The sequence below is a fragment of the Cupressus sempervirens genome, chromosome 6 (assembly GCF_028749045.1).
Source record: "Cupressus sempervirens isolate cs-2001-9-10 chromosome 6, ASM2874904v1, whole genome shotgun sequence".
Classification (NCBI taxonomy): Eukaryota; Viridiplantae; Streptophyta; class Pinopsida; order Cupressales; family Cupressaceae; genus Cupressus; species Cupressus sempervirens.
The window spans coordinates 26,725,591-26,751,692 of NC_143123.1; the positions used below are offsets into that span (position 1 = coordinate 26,725,591).

Sequence of the window (26,102 nt, forward strand, 5' to 3'; positions counted from 1 at the left end):
TGTTTGTATGGTTGGACAAGGACATCTCCCAATGTTCTGCTTGTTTTACTGGCCTTGATAATTCATTTCAAGTCTGAGCATTTTATTTTGCTTTGCTGAGCTGGTTGCTTCTTTTGTTCTTATTTATATGGTACTATTGTTGTGATGGTATGGTGGTACCTCTGCTTGTGATAAGCTGATTCCTGTCACGCCATTCTGAATTTGTCCTGAATGATGTTGGTAGGTAGGAATTGGTATTTTCTTGTAATTATAGTTGTGAGAAATGGATTGTCAGTGAAGGGGTTAAATTTGTATTCTTTTGTTCTTTGCTGTGGACTACTGTGTTCATTGATTGTATTGAATTGTGCTTTTCAATGACTCCGCATTTGAGAAAAAAAATGTTTAATTTACAGGGATGGAAATTTTGGTATGGAAGTGGCACGAGTATTGGGTGGTGGCGTAATACTTGGTATGTAATTATAAATATTTTCTTGATGGATGTTATTTCCTATTCTTGAAATCCAAAAACAAATCTTTTCTTTCTAATAAAACAGATTTTTGGGACCCCAAAACTTGTGTTTTTACCCAATTAAGCTTTATTTATTTCCCCCCCTGAAATGCAGTTTAGTTCTGTAAATTTTCTTTTCATAAATGTTTATGAATGGTTTTGTCCAGGCACAAAATTGTTCTGAAGTTTGAACATATTAGTTCTGAGCAATATTTACGATATATTGCCCCTCAGACACTCTGAACTTGTATTCTGTACATGCTGTTTGAATTTCTATTTCAATCAGCACATTAGGCTCCATTCTGCCATTCCTTCAATGATGCTGCAACTTCATAAGCGCTGTCAGAGTGAAAGGAAACGTGCAGACACACAATGACAATTTCCACATAACTCAAAAGAGAAATCTATGCAAGCAAGTATTCAGAATCCATGTACAAGAAAATAGACAACTATCAAAGATGACACAAGATATAACTTGGGAAACCTCAATAGAGAAAAACTTAGTTTTAGAAGACATCTATGACTGATGTATTATTCAGAAAACCTTGAGAAAGCCCTCAAGTGGGAAAAAACCAGCTTCAAAAAACATCCATTACTCATGTATTTCCAACAATAAACACTACAAATCATCTTCACAGCGTCTATGAACACCTCTTAAACATGCAGCCTCTCCAGTGCATCCACCATGTGTCCAAGCATGTATCCCCACAGCAGATGCCATACTTCACATATGTACTCTTTAGAAGAAGAGTCAAAATCCAACCAGACAAAAACAAACAACAATCCTTATGTTTGCTTTTATAGGAAAAGGCTCACACAATACCACCAAATGGTATTACATAAAGGCATGTGACTAATGCAATAAGATTACAAAAGCATCAACCCCACAGTGAATATGGGGTCCTGCATTTTCACTTTATTATTATTTTTTAATATAAATCAAATACATTTCTTCAATATGAGATGTCAGACTAAGTATATTTCCTAATGTTACAACTTACAACACATAAAGTGGCCTCGAGAATGTTAACATGTAGCAATGCACATGCTTTTAGGATCCCATAGATGTACCACATACAATAATGAGTTAAATATTTTAAATATCATGCAAGACATACAACACCTAATTCCTAACATTTTTCCACTTGTTATATACAGTGCATAAGGGATATCAAGTAACCTCAAACATGAAGAAGGGAACAATTCCTAAAGCCACATACACCATCAAGGAATCAAAGAGCTCCATCAAGATACTTGGAAACAGTGGCTACCATCTGAGTATTAACACTCTTTATCCAAAGAAGCAACACTATCTGTCACAATGAAGTAAAAGTTCTGTGTCAACTGAAATCCCAAAAGCAAGAACTCAATCAAAAGTTATCAATATGCACTAGTAGCTGTCAGGATACACTATCCATAGATGAAGTAACAACCACATCAAGTGCTAACACATCCAACTGTCCATGCTAAAATGGTATACAAAATTTAGCAAACTCATACCATCAACATGTACAACCCGTAAGCTGCAATCACAAGCTCCATGTACAAATCTATCGAAGAAAAGCATTCACATCTAGGAGCTTCCACTGCATGGGTAATGCAAATCTTGAAAAGATCAAGGCATACTAATCTGTCGATAGCGTCATTTAGATAATAGAAGGGATAAATAACCTTATGTAGTACTAAGGAACTGTTGAACCCTTGGTATTTGGTCTTTGATTGTTGTCATTGATTTCAATAAGACATAAATGTGATCTCTCAGTCAGTTGTGACAGTCAGTTATGATATTGATACATAAAATACAAAATCAGATCTCTCAGTTAGTTAGAAAATAAAATGTGGTTATTTGGAAAGTGGTATGTGTGGTTTCCATCGCGTAGTTATCTTTTTAGTGTCTACATACATTGGCCTAAACATATTCAAAGACATTTGGTAAGGTTTCATGAAGTTACCAAAACAGTTATGGTTTCTTAACTAATCAGTTTTGGTGGATGTGCCTTTGACCACACTTAGTTTACTGCAACACCTCAATCAGTATATGTTTTTAGAAAGGTCTTTGAGCACACTAAAATGGGTCTTTATTAGTTTCTGTAAACCACCTTTATGGACACAGAAAAACTCTGTTGATCAGAAACACTTACAAGATTGTTATGGCAGTTTCAGCAGTTTTGACAGGTTTCAGTCTAATTACTGTTTGGGGTATGTAACAGTCTCAAAAATGTCAACCTCCTTTGGTTATAAGTAGAGGATACATTCCTCTAAATCATTCAACAGGTGGGTTGGAAAAATATTTAGGTTTTGAAAAGACATACGAAGTAGACCGGAAGGAAAGTTACAGGTCAAGACAGATTTTGCATGGTAACTATAATTTTTTCAAATTTGATTTTAATTGAATGATTGATGTTTGTAGGGTTTGATCAGAGGTTGAAAACGTTTTACAATCAGGTTTTTCAGTGGTTTGAATCAGTAATAATCAGATACTTTAATGGTGCACAAATAGACGATTGAGTCCGTAGTGTTTTAGAGGAAACTAGTTGCTGATTTCTCAAGAAGGCTAATAGTCTTACATTCAAATTTATGATCATGTTATTACATTAAGGGATTCATATCAGATTGTATGTTTCTTGTTTTGATAAAGGTTACTTGTAAAGGAAGATTTGAACATATATTTGTTGTTAATGTAAAAAGAACTAAATTGTAAACAAGAAAAGAGTCTATCTTGCTAAGTGTATTCAACATGGAGTTGAATTCTTGATTCATGATTTGTATTATAACAAAGATGATCCTCTGATTTTATATTACGTTTTTCCATTTTGGAAGTTGGTGTTTATTTCATTCTTGGAGTTGGTGTTTCTTTCGTTCTTGGAGTTGGTGGTATAGGTGTAAGGGATTGATGTTCCTTGAAATCGGTGTTTCTAAAACAGGGTGTTGGTGCTTCCCAGAGTTGAGCTCTAAAAGATTTGCTCAAGAGGCCAATAAAATCTCAGATTCAAAATGGTTTTTTACCCTAAGGGGTTTTCCACTGTAAATATTGTGTTCTTTGTTCTTCTTGCATATCTTGTTCATTTAATCTAAGTTGCCGATACGGATATGGGTACGGGTATGTGGGTACAGTACGCTGGTACACCACTTTTTTTGGGGAGGTTAGGTACGTTTGGGTTCGCTAATAACGGAAAAAAAAAATCATAACTATATCAATATTTGAAGCCTTAAAAATTTAGAATAACATGTCATGCATGATAATTTGATAAACAAAACTCAGAATTTTCATTAATAATTTAATATTACTAATTTAAAATATGATAATTTACTATCAATATGTCAAAACTTGAATCTTATGATAGATATATCGAATTGAAATTCAATGTTTGTTAGGTCAACATTAAAATCTAGTAGTTGTGGAGACTGAAAAGCAGCAATGCACAGAAAAGAAAAACAATAATGACAAATCAATATTCAAGAATCAAAACAAAAAAGAAATCATAATTCAGAACAGAACATACTCTGTTACAAGGCAGAAAAATAGGATTTATTATTTTTTGAACTTCTGATTACATCTTTTGAACTGCATAAGACTATTAAAATATATGAAGAAGAGCAATCAAATGCTCTCACCCCTGAACTGCCCAGTATGCATTCACATGCACGAAGAAATTTAAGTAAAAACTACACTAATCAAGGGAATGAACTGATGTTTAACTAACTAACAATAAGTAAAAGATGACCAATGACTGCTGGAAACAGCAATTTGCCTTATTGCCTGGAGCAGACAACACGAAGATTAAATAAAAGTTAAAACAAACTAAAGAAAGCTATTCCTAATTGCTGGTAATTTTGTGACTGACTGAATGTATGGTGTTGTTCATCTAGTTAACTGCAGCATCAATCTTCACAGTAGTTACTAACTGTGCATCATATAAGTTCATCAACATCATCACTGACAATAGATGATGTATGCAGATTAGAATCACAGGCAACCCCACAATCACTTGCACTAGGACAGTTGCTATTTGTCTGCACGTCCAGTAAAGATTGTGTTGCAGCTGAAAAATCCAAATCAGTTCTCTCCAGATCTACATCCCAATACTTTATGCCCCCTTCCTTGTACTCATCGCGACTATGAGTTAGAAGGCGCAAGTTGGAGTGCACATAAACTAGTTCTTCTGCCTTACTGCTGCCAATCGATTGCATTTCATTGAGTGAATAAAGGAGTATGTACTCCAATTTCGCTCAGATGAAGAGGAACTAGCAACCTATTGAGTCAAAAGGAGAGTCATAAAAAATTGTCAATCAAAATAAAGTTAATATTTTTTGTCAATTTTACAAATAGTAAATAATATAAATAAAAATTTTGAGGGTGCTATAAAAATAGAAGAACTTACTTGTGATAAAATTTTGATTGCAAGAGTTTGGAGGTGCGGTGATGTATGGCCATTAAGGTACCACCAAGCATGAGCATCCTTCGTATACTTGTCACAGAGAGAGGAAGCACTTTGACCATTGGAAGCTACAAAATCAGCAAACTCATTTGTAACTATATTCTCCATTTCACGATCCGGGAAGAGTTTTGTAAGTGCTTTCCTACATCCTTCACTAACTTCCACATCTCTGTATGGTGGCACCCTTGATGGCATAGCAAGAATTTCATCGCTATAAAATTTGGGAGTCAAGGCAAATGCAAGAAGATGAAGTGGGGTGGTCATTTTATTCCACCGCTCAACACAAATTGTCTGCACGTCTTTGAAGAAAGTTTCTTTAGGATCTTGCTCCTTTTGATTGATGATGTGTCTCATTTTCTCAAGCATTGAGTCAATTCCATCATATGCCTCTCCCAAACATGGATGATCTGTGTCGGTATAACGAATCATACTCATGATGGGCTCAGTGAAACTAAGAAGATATTCCACTCGTTCCCACCAAGTGTCATCTAGGATCATTTGTTTTACGTTTGTTGCCCTCTCAGTACTGGATTGCCTCCATAGTGACCAGCTTTGACTAATAACCATGCTAGCAAGTGATTCTCGCACCTTCACAAGTCGCCTCAAGACGATTGTGTTTGATGCAAATCGGGTCTCAACAACCTATTCAACATAAAAAATTAAAATTAAAATACAAAGATGCATTCAAATTTAAAATCTAAATTGATACTTACTAAAGTGAAATACAAAATTCAAAAGTTGAAGTGTTTCAATTACCTTTAGTAACTCCAACTGGGAAAATGATCTAAAAATGGCTTGTGACATATGATGGTTTGTGATGAACATTTGGATCTCTTCAGCTTTTGCATAGGTTTCTTTGATCCAATTTATTTTCCTACCCAACTTTTGTAGCATGAGGTTTAGAGAGTGCACTGCACAAGGTGTCCAAAACATGCGGTCAAACTGTGTCTCAATCAACATCCCTGCAGCTTTACAATTCTTTGCATTGTCTATTATTACTTGGACAACATTTTGAGGGCCAATATCCTGAATGCACTATATAAGGATGTTAGCGATAAATTGTGCATCCTTTACTTGCCCTTCACAATCCACAGCTTTAAGAAACATTGCTCCTTTAGGGCACATTGCAATCACGTTGATTAATGGCCAATTTTTGGCATCCTTCCACCCATCAGAAATAATTGACACCCCTGTTTGTTTCCATGAGTTTCTAATAGGAGCCAAGGCAATGTCTGTGCTTTTTACGTCCTTTGCTAGCAAGGTGCTACACACCTTCTCATATCTTGGCCCCATGTACCCTTTTGGAGCTTCATTTGCTTTTCTCAACATATCCTGCCAATATGGTGATCGTACAACATTAAATGACAAACCATTTGCATATAAACATCTTGCAACACTTTGATCTGCAATCTCTCTTGCATCATTCTTAAATGCTTTCTTTAATGGCCCCTTGCTTCTCTTTCCCTTGACATGTTCTTCTTTAGTTCTATCCAAAATGGGTGGCTCTCTACTACAACATTAGGGAAGTCATGAGATGGAGTTGGTTGCCTACTTGATCTCTTCCCTTTCTTCAAAAGATGGTTTGTGCCACGTGAAACTCTTGCATTTGCTTCCTCTTGCTCTCTAATATATCTTGCAATTTGTTGAGGTGGTAATCCATTACCATCCTCTCCAGAACATGCTTTGGTACCCTGTTGGGGAATCGCACATAAATGAGCTTTCACATGACTGTATGAACTTTTGTACCTCACATTACAAAAATTGCATACCAATACAAATGTTCCACGCCCTTTTACTTGTTCTATCATTTGTACATATTTCCATAAAGGTGAGTTCGGATCGGTTTTGAAGGTGGATGAGCTAACATTAGTTGCCATAATCTTGTTAACAAAGATTTCAAAAACCAATTATTAAATAATAAATGTGAAATACTTGATTAGTTATCAAAATATAAATTATAATTTATAATACAAGATTTATATTACTATTTATTTAAATTTTAACATTTCTATTACTATTTTTTTAATATTTTAATTATTTTATTAATATATTATCATACAATATAATAATTTAGTCCCTATCAAAAAACAATTTAGTCTATATTTGTTATTTTTTATTTACTATAATGTAAAATACTAAAATTTATTTATGTTTATAAATTCCAAATTTGAAAACAAATTAATAAACATTGGAAAATAATTTATAGATAAAAAAACATATTGAAAAACAATATAAATTAATTAGACATAAATTAATAAACATTGTTAGCTTTGTAAGTTTAATTAAAACTAAAATATCAAAAAATTAAAGTTAAATTCATAAATTATATTGTATGTATAAATTACTTAAAAGTTATAAATTTAATTCATTAATGACTACACAAAAACTTATGAATTGTATAAAAACTATGACCTCAATCTCAACTATTACCTATTATTTTAAAAACCTTTAAAAAAAATAAAAACTCTTAATATTGAAAATATTAATCCTAAAAAAACTTTACAAAAATTTAAAAAAATGATCGCATATTTATTCCTATAAAACTTTAAGAAACATTAAAAAATCTGAAAATTGCATAATAATCTTCAAAAACTTTACAAAACCATAAAACATGCCCTGCACATACGCTATGTGAATGGTGAAAATCAAAATGCCATGACCTGTACGGCTGCCCTTCCTCCTCCTGCAAACGGCGAACAAACAATCAAAATGCCTCTGCAAATGCAAACGACCCGTCCTCTTGCAAACGGTGGACAGAACAAGTAAAATGCCTCTGCAAATGCAAACGACCTGTGTTGTATCAAAATGCTCTCTGCAAATGCAAACGACTTGTGTTGTGTTGTGGCGAAATACTAAGAATGGCTCTATTTAACTATCAAATCTTGTTGCAACGAATTAGAAGTTCTATTTTACTGCCATCGAATTGGGAAAATAATTTCCAAAATCGTGCAGCCTTCCTAGAATCATTAAAATTTCATCCAGATTCGCTGTAGAGGAAACACATTCCAAAAATCATTTGAATCTGTCCAGATTCATTTTGGAAATTTCTGAACAGATGTTGGATTCGACCGGATTTGGTAGGATTTTCACTGAAACGTTTCAGCATAGCAAAAAACGCATCCATGGTGAATTTGGAAGGTATTTTAATCGTACCCATTTCTGATACGATTTGTACCTAGAAACAACAACACAAAGTGGCCGAATCTGCAACTTAGCATTTAATGATTGTCTTGGTAGTTTGTCACTGGACTTGTATGCTCTCTTGTTCATTTTTTGTGTTATATACATGCTTGAACTTTATGCAAATGCATGGAGATTAGTGGTTAGAATATGACTCCATGGTTGATGAATATGTTGTTAACAATAAAACTAGGTGTTTTTGTCCATTTAAGACCAAAATAGATTAAGACTCAGAAATAGTAGTAAATAAATCCAGTCCTCTCCATATTGCCATGGTAATTGTCTTGTTTTAGTTGAAGTATGATATGATTATGCGATTTAGTAGTAAACATCATTTACACTCCCAACGAGCTGAAGAACCAAATATCCAGTTTGTAATATGTCTTTCCATTGAGCTTGTTGCCGCTGGTAATGTCCCTGGATTTTTGTCAATATTTTAACCCATTTTATTCTAATGTGGGTTAATTGAACAAGGTCATGGAATAAAATCATTTAATATTTATGAATATCTAAATATTCTCAATATAAAAGGGACACCTAAATATGAAATTAAAATATTTTGAAAGACAGTGGGCATTTGGTTTTGTACCATAATGAGTTTGAAATATTTTTAATTAATGTCTTTGAAACCAAATGTGGAATGGGAAATTGAAATATTTCTATTTAAGAGTCATATAGCTCGCCACTTCACAACCACACCGCTGTTGGGATCTGTCTAGAATGCTGGGACGTTCGGGGAGTCGTCAAATTCATAAAAAGTGGTTTTTTATTTCTTTTATCTAATTGGATTTGTTTGAACCCTGAAGTATTGTGAGCTCCATTTTGGGCCTTCTAAGTGTTCCTAAGCCCACTAAACTTCATTTCTATCTTGCATTTGGATTTCACATTGTTTGTTACAATTGAGAGAAAAGAGTGAAAATGAGTGCAAAGAGTGATTGCAAGTGATTACAAGTGAAGAGGAGCATGAACATCAAGACGAAGAAGATTGATCAAGTACAAGGTAGGTTTTTAGAATTCGTTTTCTGATTTTTATTTCTATAACTAAATGTTGAATATATTTTAGTTTTTTCATTGTTTCTTGTTGAAAGTATTTTCTTCTTTCTTGTTTAAAAATTCTTGTGCTTGCAGTTTGTAACTTGTTTTTTGTTATTTGAATTTCTAAATTAGGCTGAAACTTTAAAGTGATTTCTTAATGATTTATTTTTATTTTTTAAAATTATTAATTAGACTGAAATCCTAAAGTAATTTCTTAATGATTTAAAAAAAAAAAAAATTACTAATCAGGCTGAATTTTTTTAATTTTGTGAAATGTGGTGTCAAAATGATCTCTCAGAGTCAAGAATATAGTGGGAGATGAGATGGAAATTAGTTTTGAGTGTACGCTGAACCTGAGCATGAGGCAAGTGACCATGGGGCTGATCCATAAATTCCAATCTAATTATGTTGCAGCAGGACCAGCTTCTATAGATTGCCCTTCTTAGATTTTGGCAGAGTCTGCTAGGGGTCCTTTTTGATAAATTTCGATAGCTGCAAATGTAATAGCACTGCTTATCATGTATGTGTTTTTCAAATGCAAAAATCTCACTCGTATTTATATTGTCGATGAGACGTGTCCCATGAAGGGACATATCTATTCATTAACGTATGCTCTTTTAGTTAATATAGTTTCACACATATACGTGTGTGCGCGCACACACACACACATATATTTACATATATGCATACATACATATATAGTATTTCTTTAGTCTCATTATATTAATAATAATAATACTTAGTTATATATATATAAATTTATATCTCATTTATAGTGAATACATATATATATATATATCTGATATAATAAATATATATGTGGATAGAGTCTATACATACATACATATATATATGTATATATGTATATACACACACATATATGTATTTATATCTACAATAGTATTATCTTATAGGTTTATACAATTGAAATTACCAAACATCAATACTCCCTCTTAGCTTGGGGATGATAAAAACAAGATTCTTTAATGTAGAATCAAGAATGACAAATTTTAAGGATATCTTTGATATAAGATATCCACCATTAGATAATATCTCAAAATATTAAGAGTAATGGCCTCTGGAATGTCAAGTCACATGACATTCACCAAGTACTCAAAATGTTCATAAGGTATGTGTGCACATATCCTGTATAATACATACCATATGGACATTGATGGCCTGTTTAAGGAACTTAATCCACCATGCAAGATATAATCTATCATGATTTGTCTCAGATGTCATAAGATGTCCAACACAATAGAAGACCATGGTTTGTTTAAGGAACTTAATCCACCATGCAAGTTAGCATTTATCATGATCTGCTTAGTGTTAGGATTAAAACATGGACAGAAATAACAATTACATGCAAATATAAACAATATCAAAAAATAATAGATCACACAGAAAAGAACACAAGACACCAAGATTTAATGTGGTTCACCCAATCCTTGGGCTACGTCCACCAAACAACAAGTCCAATATTATTACGATCCAATGGTTACAACCTGATTACAATCCGTAATCCCTTACAGCACAATATTGTTGCAAGAACCAATTTTCGCATCACAATAATGAAACAATCCCTAACCCTAGGCCCTTTTATACAAGTATTTTCATCGTTTTAGGGTTATAATTAATAATTACATATCGGCCCAAAATCCTGATAAAATAGGGCCCAATTTTTTTTTTGGGAGCTTCGCCCCTGAACCCCCAGATAGCAGCGGCCTAACGGCCTTGGCTGTATTGGGGGCTGCCACCCCCAAACCCCCGCTCGGGGCCCGGCCCGACCTTGAACCCCACCGAGGAATTATGGAGTATGTATTGTTCCTTGATCAGTCACCACAATCTAACAATCTCCTACTTGGGGATCGATCAGGTTCCACACTAAACAACAATTTCCCACTTGGAGACTGATCCTGTAGCTATGTTGCTACTCCATGAGGCTCCCACTGGATCAAACCATCGTGGACTCTGCTGTTCTTTTATTCATGTTCAGTCTAGAAGACCAATCGAAGCTGAAGAGGAGTTCAACTTCTCCCTGGTTACTACTTTGGTAAACATATCTGCTGGATTGTCATTTGCATGTATCTTGTCTAGCTTTAACTGTCCATCATCCAAATCGGACCAAATGAAATGGTACCGCAACTGTATGTGTTTGGTCTTTGAATGCAAAGTTGAATTCTTTGCAAGATGAATGGCACTTTGACTATCTATAAACAAATAATTATCCTTTTGAGGGTGTCCCAATTCTTCCAAGAAGAACTGAAGCCATATCATCTCCCTAGCTGCCTCTGTAGCAGCAAAATACTCTGTCTTTGTAGTGGATAAAGCATTAACTTTCTGTAACCTGGAAACCCAGCTCACGGTTGCCCCACCAACAGTAAAGACATAACTTGTAGTACTTCGCCTGGTATCAATATCCCTTGCCAAATCTGAGTCAACATAGCCCTATAAATCAGTAGTAGAGCCCTCAAAGTGTAAACACTTATTTGATGTTCCTCTCAAATATTTGAGAATCTATTTGACTACATTCCAATGCTCAATTCCGGGATGACTGATATACCTACTAACGACTCCCACTGCATGTGCAATATTTGGCCTTGTACATACCATAGTATACATCAAGCTTCCTACAACTTAAGCATAAGGTACTTTAGACATCTTATCCTCCTCTTCTTGTGTCTTGGGACACATCTCCATAGTCAACTACAAATGATCAGGTAAAGGTGCATTGACAGCTTTAGCATTCTCCATAGAGAAACGTTGCAACACCTTCTCAACATAATCAGCCTGAGATAGTGTCAATTTTCTGTTCTTCCCATCTTTGCAAAACTTCATACCAAGGGTTTGTTTTGCTGCCCCCAAATCCTTTATAGCAAATGCATGTGCTAATTGGCATTTCGGCCCCTTAATCTGAACCATGTTAGACCTAGCTACAAGCATATCATTAACATATAAAGATAAAATAATGTAGCTATCATCATCCAACCTCTTAAAATAAACACAATGATCTGAATGACACTTACTATATCCATGCTCATGCATAAAACTGTCAAATTTCAGATACCATTGCCGAGGTGCTTGCTTCAAGCCGTATAAACTTTTCTTCAATTTGCACACCAAGTTCTCCTTACCTTTGACCTCAAGTCCCTGTGGCTAAGCCATACATATCTCTTCATTCAAATCTATAATGTCCCAGGCGACTCATCTTGAGCAGGCTGAAGGTTCCCGAATGGCAGTATGAATGTGCAACAGGGTGCAGGAGGTACGGTTACGAAGTTGGTAGCCGTACGTCAGGGATAGATCTCCGTACGGAGTTACCAAGATGGGCCACTAACAGTTCGTACGTGTGCTAGAAGGCTATATGGAATTGATTTGTTAGTCATACAGTAGGAATTATGGCTGTATGGTGACTATAAGAAGCCGTATAGTTGCTACAGGAAGTCGTACGGTGGAAGAAGCCAACAAGCGTATGGTGGAAAGGAGTATGAGAGGGTCCTGATAGCGTATGGTATTGTAGAAGGCTGTATGGCTGTGAGGAAAGGCTGTACGGCTAGTGGAGAATGCCGTATGGAATGCAGGAAGCCGTACGGTGTCTCTGGGTGCCCGTATGGTTAGAGTGGAAGCATAGAACTTGTCGTACCAAGCAAATTAAGGTTGTACGGAAGCCAGGAATGGTGTACGGTGACTGTGGAGAGTGGAATGTATGAAGATGCTTCAAGGTGCAAGACAAATTAATGATGCTACTTAGAATCGCAGAAGGAAACATACACAAATTGCAAAAATAGAGCCAAAAGATTCATCAACAGGTACTGATATGCAATTAAGTTAGACCAAGACGAACACCAACAGAGTAGGGTCAGGGTTGAATCCCACTGAAACCGTGCAAGCCAAATATGGAAGATATTTCACTTCCGAAATGGCGAACAATCCAACAATCCCGAACTCCAACAGGAATTCGTAGTACAGGGAAATAAATTCCAAAGCATGCCTACAAACTTCCTATAGCCGTGCTTAAATACCCGTCAAGGAAACCTTTCCGAGGGTGTACAAAGATAGCCAACGACAACACAAACTATAAAAACAAAAATAAAAATGGGTCCAAGATAAAATAAATCAATAGACCCGTTACAAAGATTAAATTATTATTTGTTTTATAACGGGAATATTATAGTCCTCCCGTCCCAAAATTTGCTTGTCCTCAAGCAAGTTCAATGCCAGGTGTTGAAGGATGTGCTCGCCTTCTCATGTTGCGTCGTCCAAGGGTAGATGTTGTTAGCTGACCAAGCATTTCCTCACGGTGTGGTTCCATAGGGCCTTTTCACGCACTTTGAGAATCTCAGCAGGTTCCAAAATGAGCTTCCCTTCCTCATTGAGTGGCGGAAGGTCAGTAGTGACTATGAAGTTTTGTCCTATAGCCTTCTTCAGACGCGAAACATGGAAGACATTGTGAATGTGGCTACCCTCTAGAAGTTCTATTTTGTACGCTACCTCACCAATGCGACGGATCATGCGATAGGGACCATAAAAGTGTGGCTTCAATTTCTCCTTTCCTGTTCCCTTTAATGAAGACTGTCGGTATGGCTGAAGCTGGAGATAGACCAGAGCCTCCACTTCAAAAGTCCTCTCTATTCGATATCTGTCGGTGTACACCTTCTGTCGATTTTGTGCCTGCTGCAGGTTCTCTTTCAAGCTCCTCAGAATGTCTTGTCCCTCCTGAAGCCAATCTTTCGCCCTTGGAGCATGACTGTCACCCAGAATTATGTCAATGAAGGAGAGGGGTTTGTGCTCGTACAGAGCTTTGAATGGCGCCATCCTGATGGACATGTGATACATGGTATTGTAGCAGTACTCGAGATGGATCCATTTTACCCACACTCGTTGTTGTGCCGAGACATAGTTTCGAAGGTAGCCTTTGAGCCATTTGTTCACAATCTCAGTTTGATTGTCCGTCTGCGGGTGGTAAATGATGCTCGGTGATAATTTTGTCCCTAACATCCGAAATAATTTTGTCTAGAAAATATTGACGAATTGTCCATCCCAATCACTGACGATGTTTTGGGGTAACCCGTGCAGGCGAAAGACTTCTCTGAAATACAGGTCAGCGACTTGTGCAGCCTGAAGGTCTGAGGGGATGGCGAAGAAGTGTGCATACTTTGTTAATTTGTCAACCACTACGAAGATACAGTCCTTTCCGTTCACCTTGGGAAGACCTGTTATGAAGTCCATCGATATACTTTCCCACTTATGTTTGGGAATTGGCAATGGCTGCAACAACCTGGTAGGAAGAGTGTGTTCGGACTTGTTCTGTTGGCAAACCATACATTCTCTTACATGTTGCAATACATCCCCTTTCAGTCCCTTCCATGAACATCTCTCTCAAATACTTCTGTACGTTTTAAGGAAGCCGGGGTGTCTAGCTAGAGGTGAGTCGAGTACTTCCTTTAGGATCTGCTTCAGTTTGGATTCTAGCACTAGGTATATCTGGTCTTTATAGTAGATAATATCATCCATCACTTTGTACCGATCATCGTGGGTGTGGCCATCCATTATCTTACAGGCAAATGTATTCTAAGAATATTCTACTAACAGTTGTGCCTTCCAGTCGATTGAGATTTGGTCTATCGAGTAGATGGTGGGTTTTCTACACAAGGCATCTGCAACAACATTATTCTTCTCTTTTACATGTTCAATGTCGAAATCAAAATATTGAACTTTGTTTACCCATTTTTGTTGCCGTTCGTTCAAATCTCGCTGCTCCAAGAAATATCTCAAATTGTTGTGATCCGTACGGACGAAAAACTTGGCACCTACTAGATACTGTCGGAACTTGGTTAGTGCATGTACGATGGCCAACATTTCTTTGTCGTAGATGGAATACATACGTTCTGCTGGTGTAAACTTCCTGCTCTCATAGGTGATGGGGTGTCTATCCTACATCAAAACCGCCCCAATGCCCTCCCTGGACGCATTGCATTCCAAGATGAATGGTCAGGTGAAGTTAGGCAGTGCAAGAACTGGGCAAGTGCTCATGGCCTCTTTTAGCTTATCAAAGATGAGTTGTGCTTCTTTGTTCCATTGGAAAGCCCCTTTCTTCGTGAGATCCGTTAAAGGTGCACTGAGCTGAGTAAATCCTTTGACAAATCTCCTATAGTAATTGCACAGTCCGAAGAATCCTCGCAGATCTGTGAGTGATTTTGGGGGAGGCCAGTCGAAGATAGCCTGAATCTTCTCCTGATGCACTTGAACCCCATATTTATTGACGACATGCCCCAAGTACAATATCTTTGTCATACCAAACTCACATTTGGACTGCTTGGCGAATAGGGACTGTTCCTCCATGATACTCAAAATTTCATTCAGATGCTTTAGGTGCTCCTCCCATGTCTTGCTATAAATAAGATCATCAAAGAATACCAATAGATACTTACGCAACTGTTTGTTGAAGATGTGGTTCATGCATTATTGAAATGTAGCAGGTGCGTTGGTCAAACCAACCGGCATGACCAGGAACTTATAATGTTCGTAGTGGCAATGGAAAGCTGTTTTCTCCACATCTTCCCTTATTCGGATCTAATGGTATCCAAAACGAAGATCTATTTTTGAAAAATAGACCACGCCATGTAGTTCATCCAACAACTCATCAATCCTTGGGATGGGATAGCTATTCTTTATTGTCCTTTTGTTCAGCACACGATAGTCCACACACATGTGCATCGTTCCGTCCTTTTTGACCAACACCACGGATGACACGAACGGGCTAGAATTGGGACGGATCCATCCTTTCTCAAGCAATTCCTGAATCGTCCGTTCGATCTCATCCTTAAATTTCTTGGGGTGGCAGTACGGTGTTGTTATGACCGGCTTTGCTTCTGATTCCAACTCGATAGTGTGCTCAAACCCCTGTTGAGGTGGTATGCCAGGAGCAATATCCATGAAGACTCTTTCATGCCCACTTAAAATATCTTGAAGTTCATCATCCTGTGGAGGTGTTCGGTGCCCCTTCATAGGTTTTGTCGAGATAAAACAATTCGTAGCCCATGCAACGTCATCGTGCTGCAAGATTGCCTCCATTCGATGCGCGGAAACTTTCTTCGGACCTTCATTTGCCATCCCTCGGAGGACAACCTTCTTTTCGTCAACCACAAAAGTGAAGTCGATCCGCTTGAAACTTTGAGTGTACTCATCAAGTGTCTACATCCACTGTATGCCCAGAATGACTTCCATGTCAGCGAGGTCCACTATGAAAAAGTCCTCTGTCACCGTGTGATTCGCCATTGTGATGATCGACTGAGGAACAAGGTGCGTGCAGGGCAAGAAAGTCCCTCTGGCTACCTTGACCTGAAAGCTTGCATGTGCTTTCATAGGGAGACTTCTTCGCTTTACCAAGAATGAGTTTATGAAATTCAAAGTAGCTTCGCTATCCAATATCATCGTAACCCATTGTCCTTGAAGGGTACCTCGTACACGAAAAATTGTGCACCTCAGACTACCAACCAATGCAATGGATCCTCCGCGCTGTACCAAGGTTGCAATCCTCTCTGTACGGTTTAAATTGATCATGTTGGTGTCATTGTTAGGTTGGTTATCTTACGCCGACATTTCTTCTTGTTCGTGTTCATCCTCATCATCGGGCACTACCTCAATGTAATGGATCTTCCCCTTCTCGAGGCATTGGTGGCCAGGCTCCGAAGGCCCCTTGCAATTGAAACATAACTTCCTTCGGAGTTCCTGTTAGGTAGCTTCATCCAACGATGGCTTCTTGGACAAAGGTTTGTCCCTCGGAAACGTCGGCGGTTTCAGATGTGAGTGACTTTGAGAAGATGAGGATGATGTTGACGACGATGCCATACTTCGGGCCTTATTGATTGCTTTTGACAATGTAGACGGATTGAATCCCTTCACCCAACCTTTCAACGGTTCGACCAGTCCATCCATGAAGAGCACGACCCGCCTTCTTTCAGAAATGTCTGTGACCAACATAGAAAGTCTCTGACATTTCGCAATGAATTGATCAACTGATCTAGTTTGCTTTAGTTGCGCCAAGTCTTTGAAATTGAGCTTGGGATCTTTCCCATCAAATCGTTCTATCAATTTCTCCGTGAATTCTGCATAAGTTTTTATTTGATCATGCCCTAATGTGATGGTGCTGTGGTGCCACCATTTGTGCGCAACTCCCTCCAGGTGCAATGCGGCAAACTTGATTGCTTCTTCTTCTAGCATAGGATTCAGTTGGAAGTAGGTATCGACCTTCATTACCCATGCTTGCGCTGAAATGGAACCTGCTTCGTCAGAAGGAGACAGATTCACCTTACTCAATTTTCTCTTGAGATCATCGTTAAAGTATCCTCTGTTTCTGCCTCTTGAATATCTCATTCTCAGATCTGCTTAATCTTTGTAGGAAATGTCCTCTTCAAGGTTTGCATTCCTCTAGTCCTCTCTTATCTCTTTAAAAGTTGGTAGTCTCTCTCCGTGATGTGCTTTCGTCCGTGGTGGGAAGGTCGGCATGGAAGGTCGAGAGCGTGCGGGCTGAGGGTGTGGTTTCCCGATACTGAGTCTACGTTGTGTCCATTTTGTTCTCTGTCAACTTCTTGAGGGTTTCTTGCATGAGTCGTTGCGTATTCATGATCTGTGCCTGATTCCAAGCAAGTTCCCTCAAAAGTGCCACAAGTTCGGCGTCGGTCGGTTCCCGTTCGTTAGCCATTCGATAAACTATCATTCATTGTCCATAGGCTAGCAAGATCGAAGAGCTCTGATACCACTGTAATGTCCCAGGCAACTCACCTCGAGCAGGCTGAAGGTTCCCGAATGACAGTATGAATGTGCAACAGGGTGGAGGAGGTACGATTACGAATTTGCTAGCCATATGTCAGGGATAGATCTCCGTACGGAGTTGCCTAGATGTGCCGCTAACAGTCCGTACGTGTGCTAGAAGGCCGTACAGAATTGATGTGTTAGATGTACGGTAGGAACTATGGCCGTATGATGACTATAAGAAGTTGTACGGTTGCTACAGGAAGTCGTTCATTGGAAGAAGCCAACAAGTGTACGGTGGAAAGCCGTATGGGAGGGTCCTGATAACGTATAGTATTGTAGAAGGTTGTATGGCTGTGAGGAAAGGTCATACGGCTAGTGGAGAATGCCGTACGGAATGCAGGAAGCCATAGGGTATCTCTGGGTGCCCGTATGGTTAGAGTGGAAGCACAAAACTTTCCATACCAAGCAAATTAAGGCTGTATGGAAGCCAAGATTGGTGTACGGTGATTGTGGAGAGTGGAATGTATGAGGATACTTCAAGGTGCAAGACAAATTAATGATGCTACTTAGAATTGCAGAAGGAAACATACACAAATTGCAAAAACAGAGCCAAAAGATTCATCAATAGGTACTGATATGCAATTAAGTTCTCAATTTGCCAAATACAGACCAAGACGAACACCAACGGAGTAGGGTGAGGGTTGAATCCCATTGAAACTGTACAAGCCAAATATGGAAGATCTTTCACTTATGAAATGGCAAAGAATCCTGAACTCTAACAGGAATCTGCAGTACAGAGAAATAAAATCCAAAGCATACCTACAGACTTCCTACAATCGTGCTTAAATATCCGTTGGGGAAACCTTTCCGAGGGTGTACAAAGATGGCCGACTGCGACACAAACTACAAAAACAAAAATAAAAATGGGTCCGAGATAAAATAAATCAATCGACTCGTTACAAAGATTAAATTATTATTTGTTTTATAAAGGGAGCATTACAAAATTACTATGAAGGAAAGCTGTTTAACATTAAGCTGCTCTAAATGCAAATCTTCAGTAGCCACAATACTTAAAATAGTACGAATAGAAGTCATCTTAACAACAGGGGAAAATATCTCACCAAAATCAATGCCTTTTTCTGTGCAAATCCTTTTACAACTAACCTGGCTTTAAATCTTTTCTTACCTCCATCCTCTTCTTTTAACTTGTAAACCCTCTTATTCTGTAAAGCCCTTTTACCTGCAGGCAATGTGCATAAATCCCATGTCTTATTTTTCAACAAAGAGTTCATTTCATCGTTCATTGCAGACTCCCACTGAATCTTAGTATCCATTTGCACAACTTCGTCATAACATTCAGGTTCACCAACATCTGTTAGTAAAATAAAATACAAAGAGGGAGAAAATCTTTCTAGGGGTCTAATTTACCTTGTTGACTGTCTAACATTCACTGGTGTGTGTGGTATTTGTTGTTGTGGTTGTTGCACATAATGAGGAATGACTGGAACATCATTTTTTGGAGTATCATCTAGCACTACATAATCATCTTTTTTCTTCTCATGTTGCTGCAATAGATCTTTGTACAACACTTTCTCATTGAATATGACATCCCTGCTTCTTACAATTTTATGGTTTTCAAAATCCCAAAGCTTATAACCAAATTCATTAATGCCATATCCAACAAATACACATTTCTTTGACTTAGCTTCTAGCTTGGTTTTGTTTTCAGCATCTATGTGAGCAAATGCTTCACAACCGAAGGTTTTGAGAAAAAAATAACTCACATTCTTACCAGTCCATGCTTCCTCTGGAATACCAGAACCCAAAAGAGTAGAGGGACCTCTATTAATCAAATATACAATAGTATTGACAGCCTCCGCCCACATGTGTAAGGGCAACTCAACATGTAACCTCATGCTCCTTGCACGCTCCATTATAGTCCTGTTCATGTGTTCAACCACTCCATTTTCCTATGGAGTCCTTGGAACAATTTTCTGTCTATGAATACCATTAGTGGAGCAATAATCTTCAAATTCATGATTGCAATACACACCGCCATTATCAGATTTGAGACATTTTAATTTCTTACCAATCTCATTTTCAACCAAGCATTTCCATTTCTTAAAAGTTTGAAAGACATTAGATTTCTGTCTAAGGAAATAAACCCATACATTTTTAGTTGTATCATCAATGAATGTAACATAGTAATGAGAGCCACCAAGAGAAGATACCTGAGCCGGTCCCCATACATTGGTATACACAAGCTCTAATTTCTGCTTTTTATTTTTGTTCCTAGTCTTCACAAAATTCACTCTCTTTTGTTTTCCATACACACAACTTTCACAGAAATCCATATTAACACATTTCAGACTTGGTAAAACTTTCTTTGAATAAAGTACTTTCATACCTTTCTCACTCATATGCCCAAGTCTATTGTGCCACAACACTATATCAAAATCTACAACAACTATTTGTTCTCCCTACTCAACTGCAACAACTGTTCCTGAACATTCATTTTTCTCTGAAACAATTAAAGTAGAAATAACAATATGACCTGTAGAAAGATATAAGGTGCTCACTTTCACACCTTTTGTTACTACAAGGGAACTTTTTGAAACCTTCCAATTTTTATCATTAAAAGTAACTACACGACCCTCAGCACCGAGTTGCCCTATTGAAATTAAATTCCTACTCAGCCTTGGAATATGTCTTACCTCATGTAGTAGCCAATGATTCCCATTCTGCAACTTAATCTTAACTTTTCCCTTTCCAACAATCTGACAGGGTTTATTATCCTCCAAAATAAACAAGTCCAAAATCCCTTTGGACATAATCAATGAAATAATCTCTATGAGGTGTAGCATGAAATGAAGCACCAGAATTTAAACTTTATGAATCATCAACACTTTCTAAAGACAGAAGCAAAGCATCCTCTTCAGATTTGTTACTTACCACATTTGCCTCCTTTTCTCCCTCTGGTTTATCTCTAAGTTGCCGATTCGGGTTCGGGGACGGGTTGGGGTTCGGGGTTCGGTTCGTGGGTTCGGGCAATTTTTTTTTTCCCCATTTGGGTTTTTGGGTGGGTTCGTTAGTATATATATATATGCAAAAAAAATTATAAACTCATATAGTTGTAAAAGTAAAACTAAGTCATTCCATAGTATGAATATATCAATGTTACTTGATTATTGATAATGCCAAATGTCAAAGATAAACATTAAATACTCACTCATTAATCTATGCTAATGTTGTAAATAAACTCATACATTGAATTACTAAAATGCAAAATGGAATTTCAAAACATAGACTACTTCATCAGATTGATAGATAATAAACTATGACTTAATAAAGTTTGAAACTGTGAAACATAGTGATAAATCATAAATGACTCAATGAGTCAATGACAAATGTTTAAACATAGTTTATCAAAGATGCAAATGCCCTTCAAGGGTCAAATGGGTCATCAAAATATGAGGGATCAATGGCTTCATCCTCATCTATATCATTGACATTTTCCACATCATTGGAACCCAAACCGGTTCCACTAGCCCCAGATGCAGCCACATCCTCCTCCTCGTCCTCCTCAACATCTAGCAAGGCAATTCTAGATATATCTTGGACAGTCATATCCAAGTTAGAAGTCTCAGGTAGTACATCCCACAACTTCTCTGGTCCCTTCTTATATCCTGGATCCTTGCGTGATAAGAGGCGCCAGTTGTTGTGAATAAATACCAAGTCCTCTACTTTCTTTGAACCCAACCAGTTACGCTTCACTGAGTGGATAAAGGAGTATGTACTCCAATTCCGCTCAGCAGCAGAAGAGCTTGCAACCTAGAGAGACAACCAACAAATTTTAAAAAATTAGCTAAGTAATTTTACAATACAATAGGAATTTAAGAGTGCTAATTCGACAAGCTAAGTGGCCATAAGAAAAGGAAAAAAAACTTAAATACATACTTGTGACAAGATCTTAATGGCAAGAGGTTGGAGGTACATGTAACTTTCCCCATGTAAGTACCACCATCCAATGGCATCCAATTTACTTTGGTCATTGATTGCATCAGGCTTTGCATTTTTGCTTGAGACAAAATCAACAAACTCTCTCCTAACATTTGATGCCACATCAGGATCACTAAAGAGCCTGTTAAGTGTCCTCTTATACCCAGCAGCAACTTCAGGATCTCTATATGGTGCCACTCTACCAGGAATAGCAAGTATCTCACTGCTATAATATCTAGGAGAAAGTGCATATGCCAACAGGTGTAAAGGTGTAGTCATCTTGTTCCAACGATGTAGAACAATTTTTTCCACCTTAGTGTACAGGGTATCAGGATCCTGCTCTCTCCTCTAAATGACCTAGGATGTCAAATGATGTACATGTAAGTTATCTTGATGTAGTGTTAATAACTTAATTAAAATCAAAAATCAAAATCTCTCAATAAACAAGGATAAAGTATTGTATAAAAATTTAAACTTACTGATTTCATTCTTTCTAGCATAGAGTCCATGGCATCATATATGTTCCCCAAACAAGGCTCATCCGTGTCGGCATACCGAAGCATAGACATGATGGGCTCGGTGAGTTCTAATGCATATTCCATCCTATTCCAAAAATTATCACTCAAGATCAAATCCTTTATAGTTTTGGCCTTTTCTGTATCAGCTTGCTTCCATCCACCCCATTTGTTGCTAATAACCATTTGACCCAATGCCTCTTTCACCCTCACAAGTCATCTAAGGATGATTGTGTGTGAAGCAAACCTTGTTTCAGCAACCTATTACCATGTTAATTCAAATTGTAAGTTAATATGATAAGTTGATAACACAAAAATTTAAGAATATGTATTAAATTTTGTAAAGTATGACACAAAAATTAATATGATAAATGAAGCTAAATAAAGTTTAAAATTTACCTTCAATAATTCCAAGCGGGAGAAAGTTCTGAAAATTGCTTGTGACATATGGTGGTTTGTCACAAACATTTGGATCTGCTCACCCTCCTCATACACATTTTTCATCCATTCAATTTGGCTGCCCATTGTTTTCATCACCAAGTTCAAGGTGTGGACAGTGCATGGTGTCCAAAAGATATGCTCATATCGTGCTTCTACCAAAGCACCTGCAGCCTTACAAACTTTAGCATTGCTCGTTATTACTTGGACAACATTGTCAACTCCCACGGACTCTATGGATTCAATGAGAAGTTGGGCAATAAAATTTGCATCTTTTACTTGCCCTTCACAATCAACCGCCTTCAAAAACATTACCCCCTTGGGGCAAACAGCAATCACATTTATTAATGGACGGTTTTTGCAATCTTTTCATCCATCAGAGACAATGCTCACCCCCATTTGGATCCAAGAATCTCTTATTGGTTTGAGGAGGTTTTCTACATTCTTTCTCTCCTTATGCAATATGGTGGTTCTCAACTTTTCATATCCAGGGGATTGGTAACCATGAGGTGCATCATTTATTGCTTTCACCATCTCTCTCCAATAAGGGGATCTCACTAGATTGAATCAAACACCATTTGTAATGAGGCAACGCCCAACCTTTATGTCAGCAATTTCTCTCTTGTCATTTTCAAATGCCGTATCTAATGGGCCTCTCTTGCGGGATGCGGGTGTTTCTATTTCATCTTCATCCATAGATGGGGTAGGTAGGAAGGGATGTGGTTTACTAATTGTTTGAGAGGGTGGTGTTGGTGGTATTTGCTTTGACTTATCTTTTTTTGCCTTTGACACTAACCTATCAGCCTCTTCTTGTTCTTTTAACATGCCTGCTATTTGAGGAGCCGACAACCCTTTTTTACCTCCTTCTGGGGGCCCCTCACACATGGAAATCCCTTGACCTGGTGGACCTATCAAATGATGTTTAACCCGGAAATAGGAGCTTCTATATTGGTTTTGGCAAAAATTGCATTTCCATATATACCCTCCCCCACTAGCACATTGCTCAATTCTTGTTGTATACTTCCACAAAGGAGAGCCTTTATCAATTTTAAATCTTTGGGATCCCACCCCACCCACTAAACCCTGACTACTCATTCTTGGATTCTTGCAATCTATAAAAACAAATTTAAAAAAATATTTCAAAACTTATACAAAACTTGATAAAAATTTAGAACAATAAATATAAAAAATTTAAAAAAACTAAAAACAAACTATGAAAGAAGCAAAAGGAAGGATCAAATGCATACTTGGAACACTCAACACTGATTATTTGAAGGATTTGAGACTCCACAAACAATCTCTACAACCTTCTCTTCAAACTTGCAAAATGGCCACACCAAAATGAGAGAGCAAAATGACAAAGCAAATGAGAGATTAGATGAATGAAATGCATCTAATAAGCCTTACTTTAGGGTTTGGCAAAAAAAATAATAAAAAAAACATAATTTTATTGGTTTTTTGGGCCACTTTTTGGCCCCACCTGCCGTGGGTCCGCGACCGGTCCGGGCAGGGTCCGCATTTTGGCCTGCGGGTCCTTGCACGGACCCGAGAGGACCTGCCGGCCAAAATACGGACCCTGCCCGGACCGGTCGCGGACCCGGGCTCGAATTCGGACCCGAATGAATCCGGACCTGGACTCGAGCTCCAGGGTGCGAATCCGATAACTTAGGTTTATCTCCTTCATTTTTCTTTCGAGTCCAACAATCTTTCTTTTTATGCCCTAGTTTCCCATAGTACCAGCAGTCATTCGGTCCTCTCAATCGAGGCCTCCTCCCCTTTGACTTTCCTCTTGATTTCCCACAATTTCGGGAATTACTTCCTCTCTCAGTCGTTTTGCCTTGACTTTGTGTGTTCAAAGCACTTCCTGATGTAGATCCACCTGAGGTCAAGGCTTACCAACCCCACTTTGGCAGCGACTATATTCACATTTTTGTCCTCTTGTATTGAGAATGTTGTTTGCTATAAATGTTTTTTATTGTATTGTAGTTCAATCCATCTCTCATGGTATGCACTTGTTTATCTTTGTCCACTTGCTCAATTCCTATAATCTATATCCACCATCCTTATAATATATGGAAGCATTTGTTATTAGACTAGAAGTATTTACTTTTTTTATGAGGTGTCCGAGGTGGATCTCATTTGTTATTAGACTATCTTGTTCATTAAGCTTGACAACTATCACAAGAAACTCCAATTCATTTGAAATTTCGAGAATTTCGAACTTGGCTCTGATACCATGTTAAATTTCAATCACTGCAAATGTAATAACATTGCTTATCATGTATGTGTTTTGCACATGCAACAATCTCACTCTTATTTATATTGTGGGTGAGACACGAAGAGATATGTCCCTTCATGGGACATGTCTATTCATTAACATATACTCTTTTTATTAATATAATTACACACACACATATATATGATCTATATATAGTATTTCTTTTGTCTCATTATATTAATAATAATACTTAGATATATATAAATTTATATGACACATATATATAATTTATATCTTATATAATAAATAAATACACACACACACACACAATCACAAGGTTTGAACTTGAATTTGAGTTCGGTAACCATAAAATTCGGATGAAGTTTTGCGAGAGTAAAAATTTGGAAAAAAGTTTGACATGAAATTCGCCATATATATATAACATAGTAAACTAACAAAATATTTTGACGCTATTAAATAGATTTAAAATCATTATAAAAAGACTGACACATTTATAATATATAATTATACTTAAATGATATGATAAATAATTGATTAATATAATTATATATATATAGTAATTGAGCCAAATATTTTAACATTCTTAAATAGTTTTAAAATTATTATTAAAACATTGACACATTTGTAAAATACAAATTTTATTTAAATTATATGATTAGATTTTTATTAATATAATTTAATTTATAACAATTTAATACTAAAAAAAATTCATAAAAACCAAAAATATTATATAGTAAAAAAAATTCTAAATATCACAAACTAGAAGCTATATAATAATATTTATATTAAACATAAAATCAATCAAAAAAACATGAATGAATGAATCGTCCGACGCAACTTAGCTTTTGTCTTCCCTTTGTCTCATAAAATTTTCCATGTTGGACGATTAAAAATGATATTTCAAACGGACGATTAGCAATGGTATTTCCAGATCGAACGATTAACAATTAACAATGGTATTTCAACTTCTTTGCTCTTGTCTTGCAGCTAAGCTCCTTTCTAGTGAAGTCGGG

The 26,102-nt window shown here is 37.1% G+C and overlaps 2 protein-coding genes across 5 annotated transcripts in view; one reads left to right on the forward strand and one right to left on the reverse strand.

The window, feature by feature from the left end:
- LOC149550912 (DNA repair protein RadA-like protein) overlaps nucleotides 1-26,102 on the forward strand; it is a 168,983-nt gene that overhangs the window by 18,136 nt on the left and 124,745 nt on the right. For all 4 annotated transcript variants that reach the window (XR_016352635.1, XM_089786478.1, XM_089786480.1 and 1 more), the window contains exon 2: nucleotides 393-448. Coding sequence is in view for 3 of the 4 variants with exons in the window: in XM_089786478.1 (XP_089642604.1) it covers nucleotides 393-448 (56 nt within the window). In the remaining variant the exon portion in view is untranslated. The remainder of the gene's footprint in view (nucleotides 1-392; nucleotides 449-26,102) is intronic.
- LOC149550913 (uncharacterized) lies at nucleotides 21,250-24,017 on the reverse strand. Its single transcript, XM_089789598.1, has 2 exons — nucleotides 21,856-24,017; nucleotides 21,250-21,729 (listed from the first exon to the last, which is right to left on the reverse strand). The coding sequence occupies exons 1-2, from the start codon at nucleotides 22,174-22,176 to the stop codon at nucleotides 21,343-21,345; spliced, it is 708 nt and encodes a 235-aa protein (XP_089645724.1). The 5' UTR covers nucleotides 22,177-24,017; the 3' UTR covers nucleotides 21,250-21,342.

Bases quoted from the DNA above. Each gene is read 5' to 3' on its own strand.
- LOC149550913 (XM_089789598.1), bottom strand. From the start codon at position 22,176: ATGACTACACCTTTACACCTGTTGGCATATGCACTTTCTCCTAGATAT. The intron at 21,730-21,855 runs GTATGTATTTAA...TTGTCTCTCTAG, and splicing joins CCATTAAGATCTTGTCACAA to GTTGCAAGCTCTTCTGCTGC.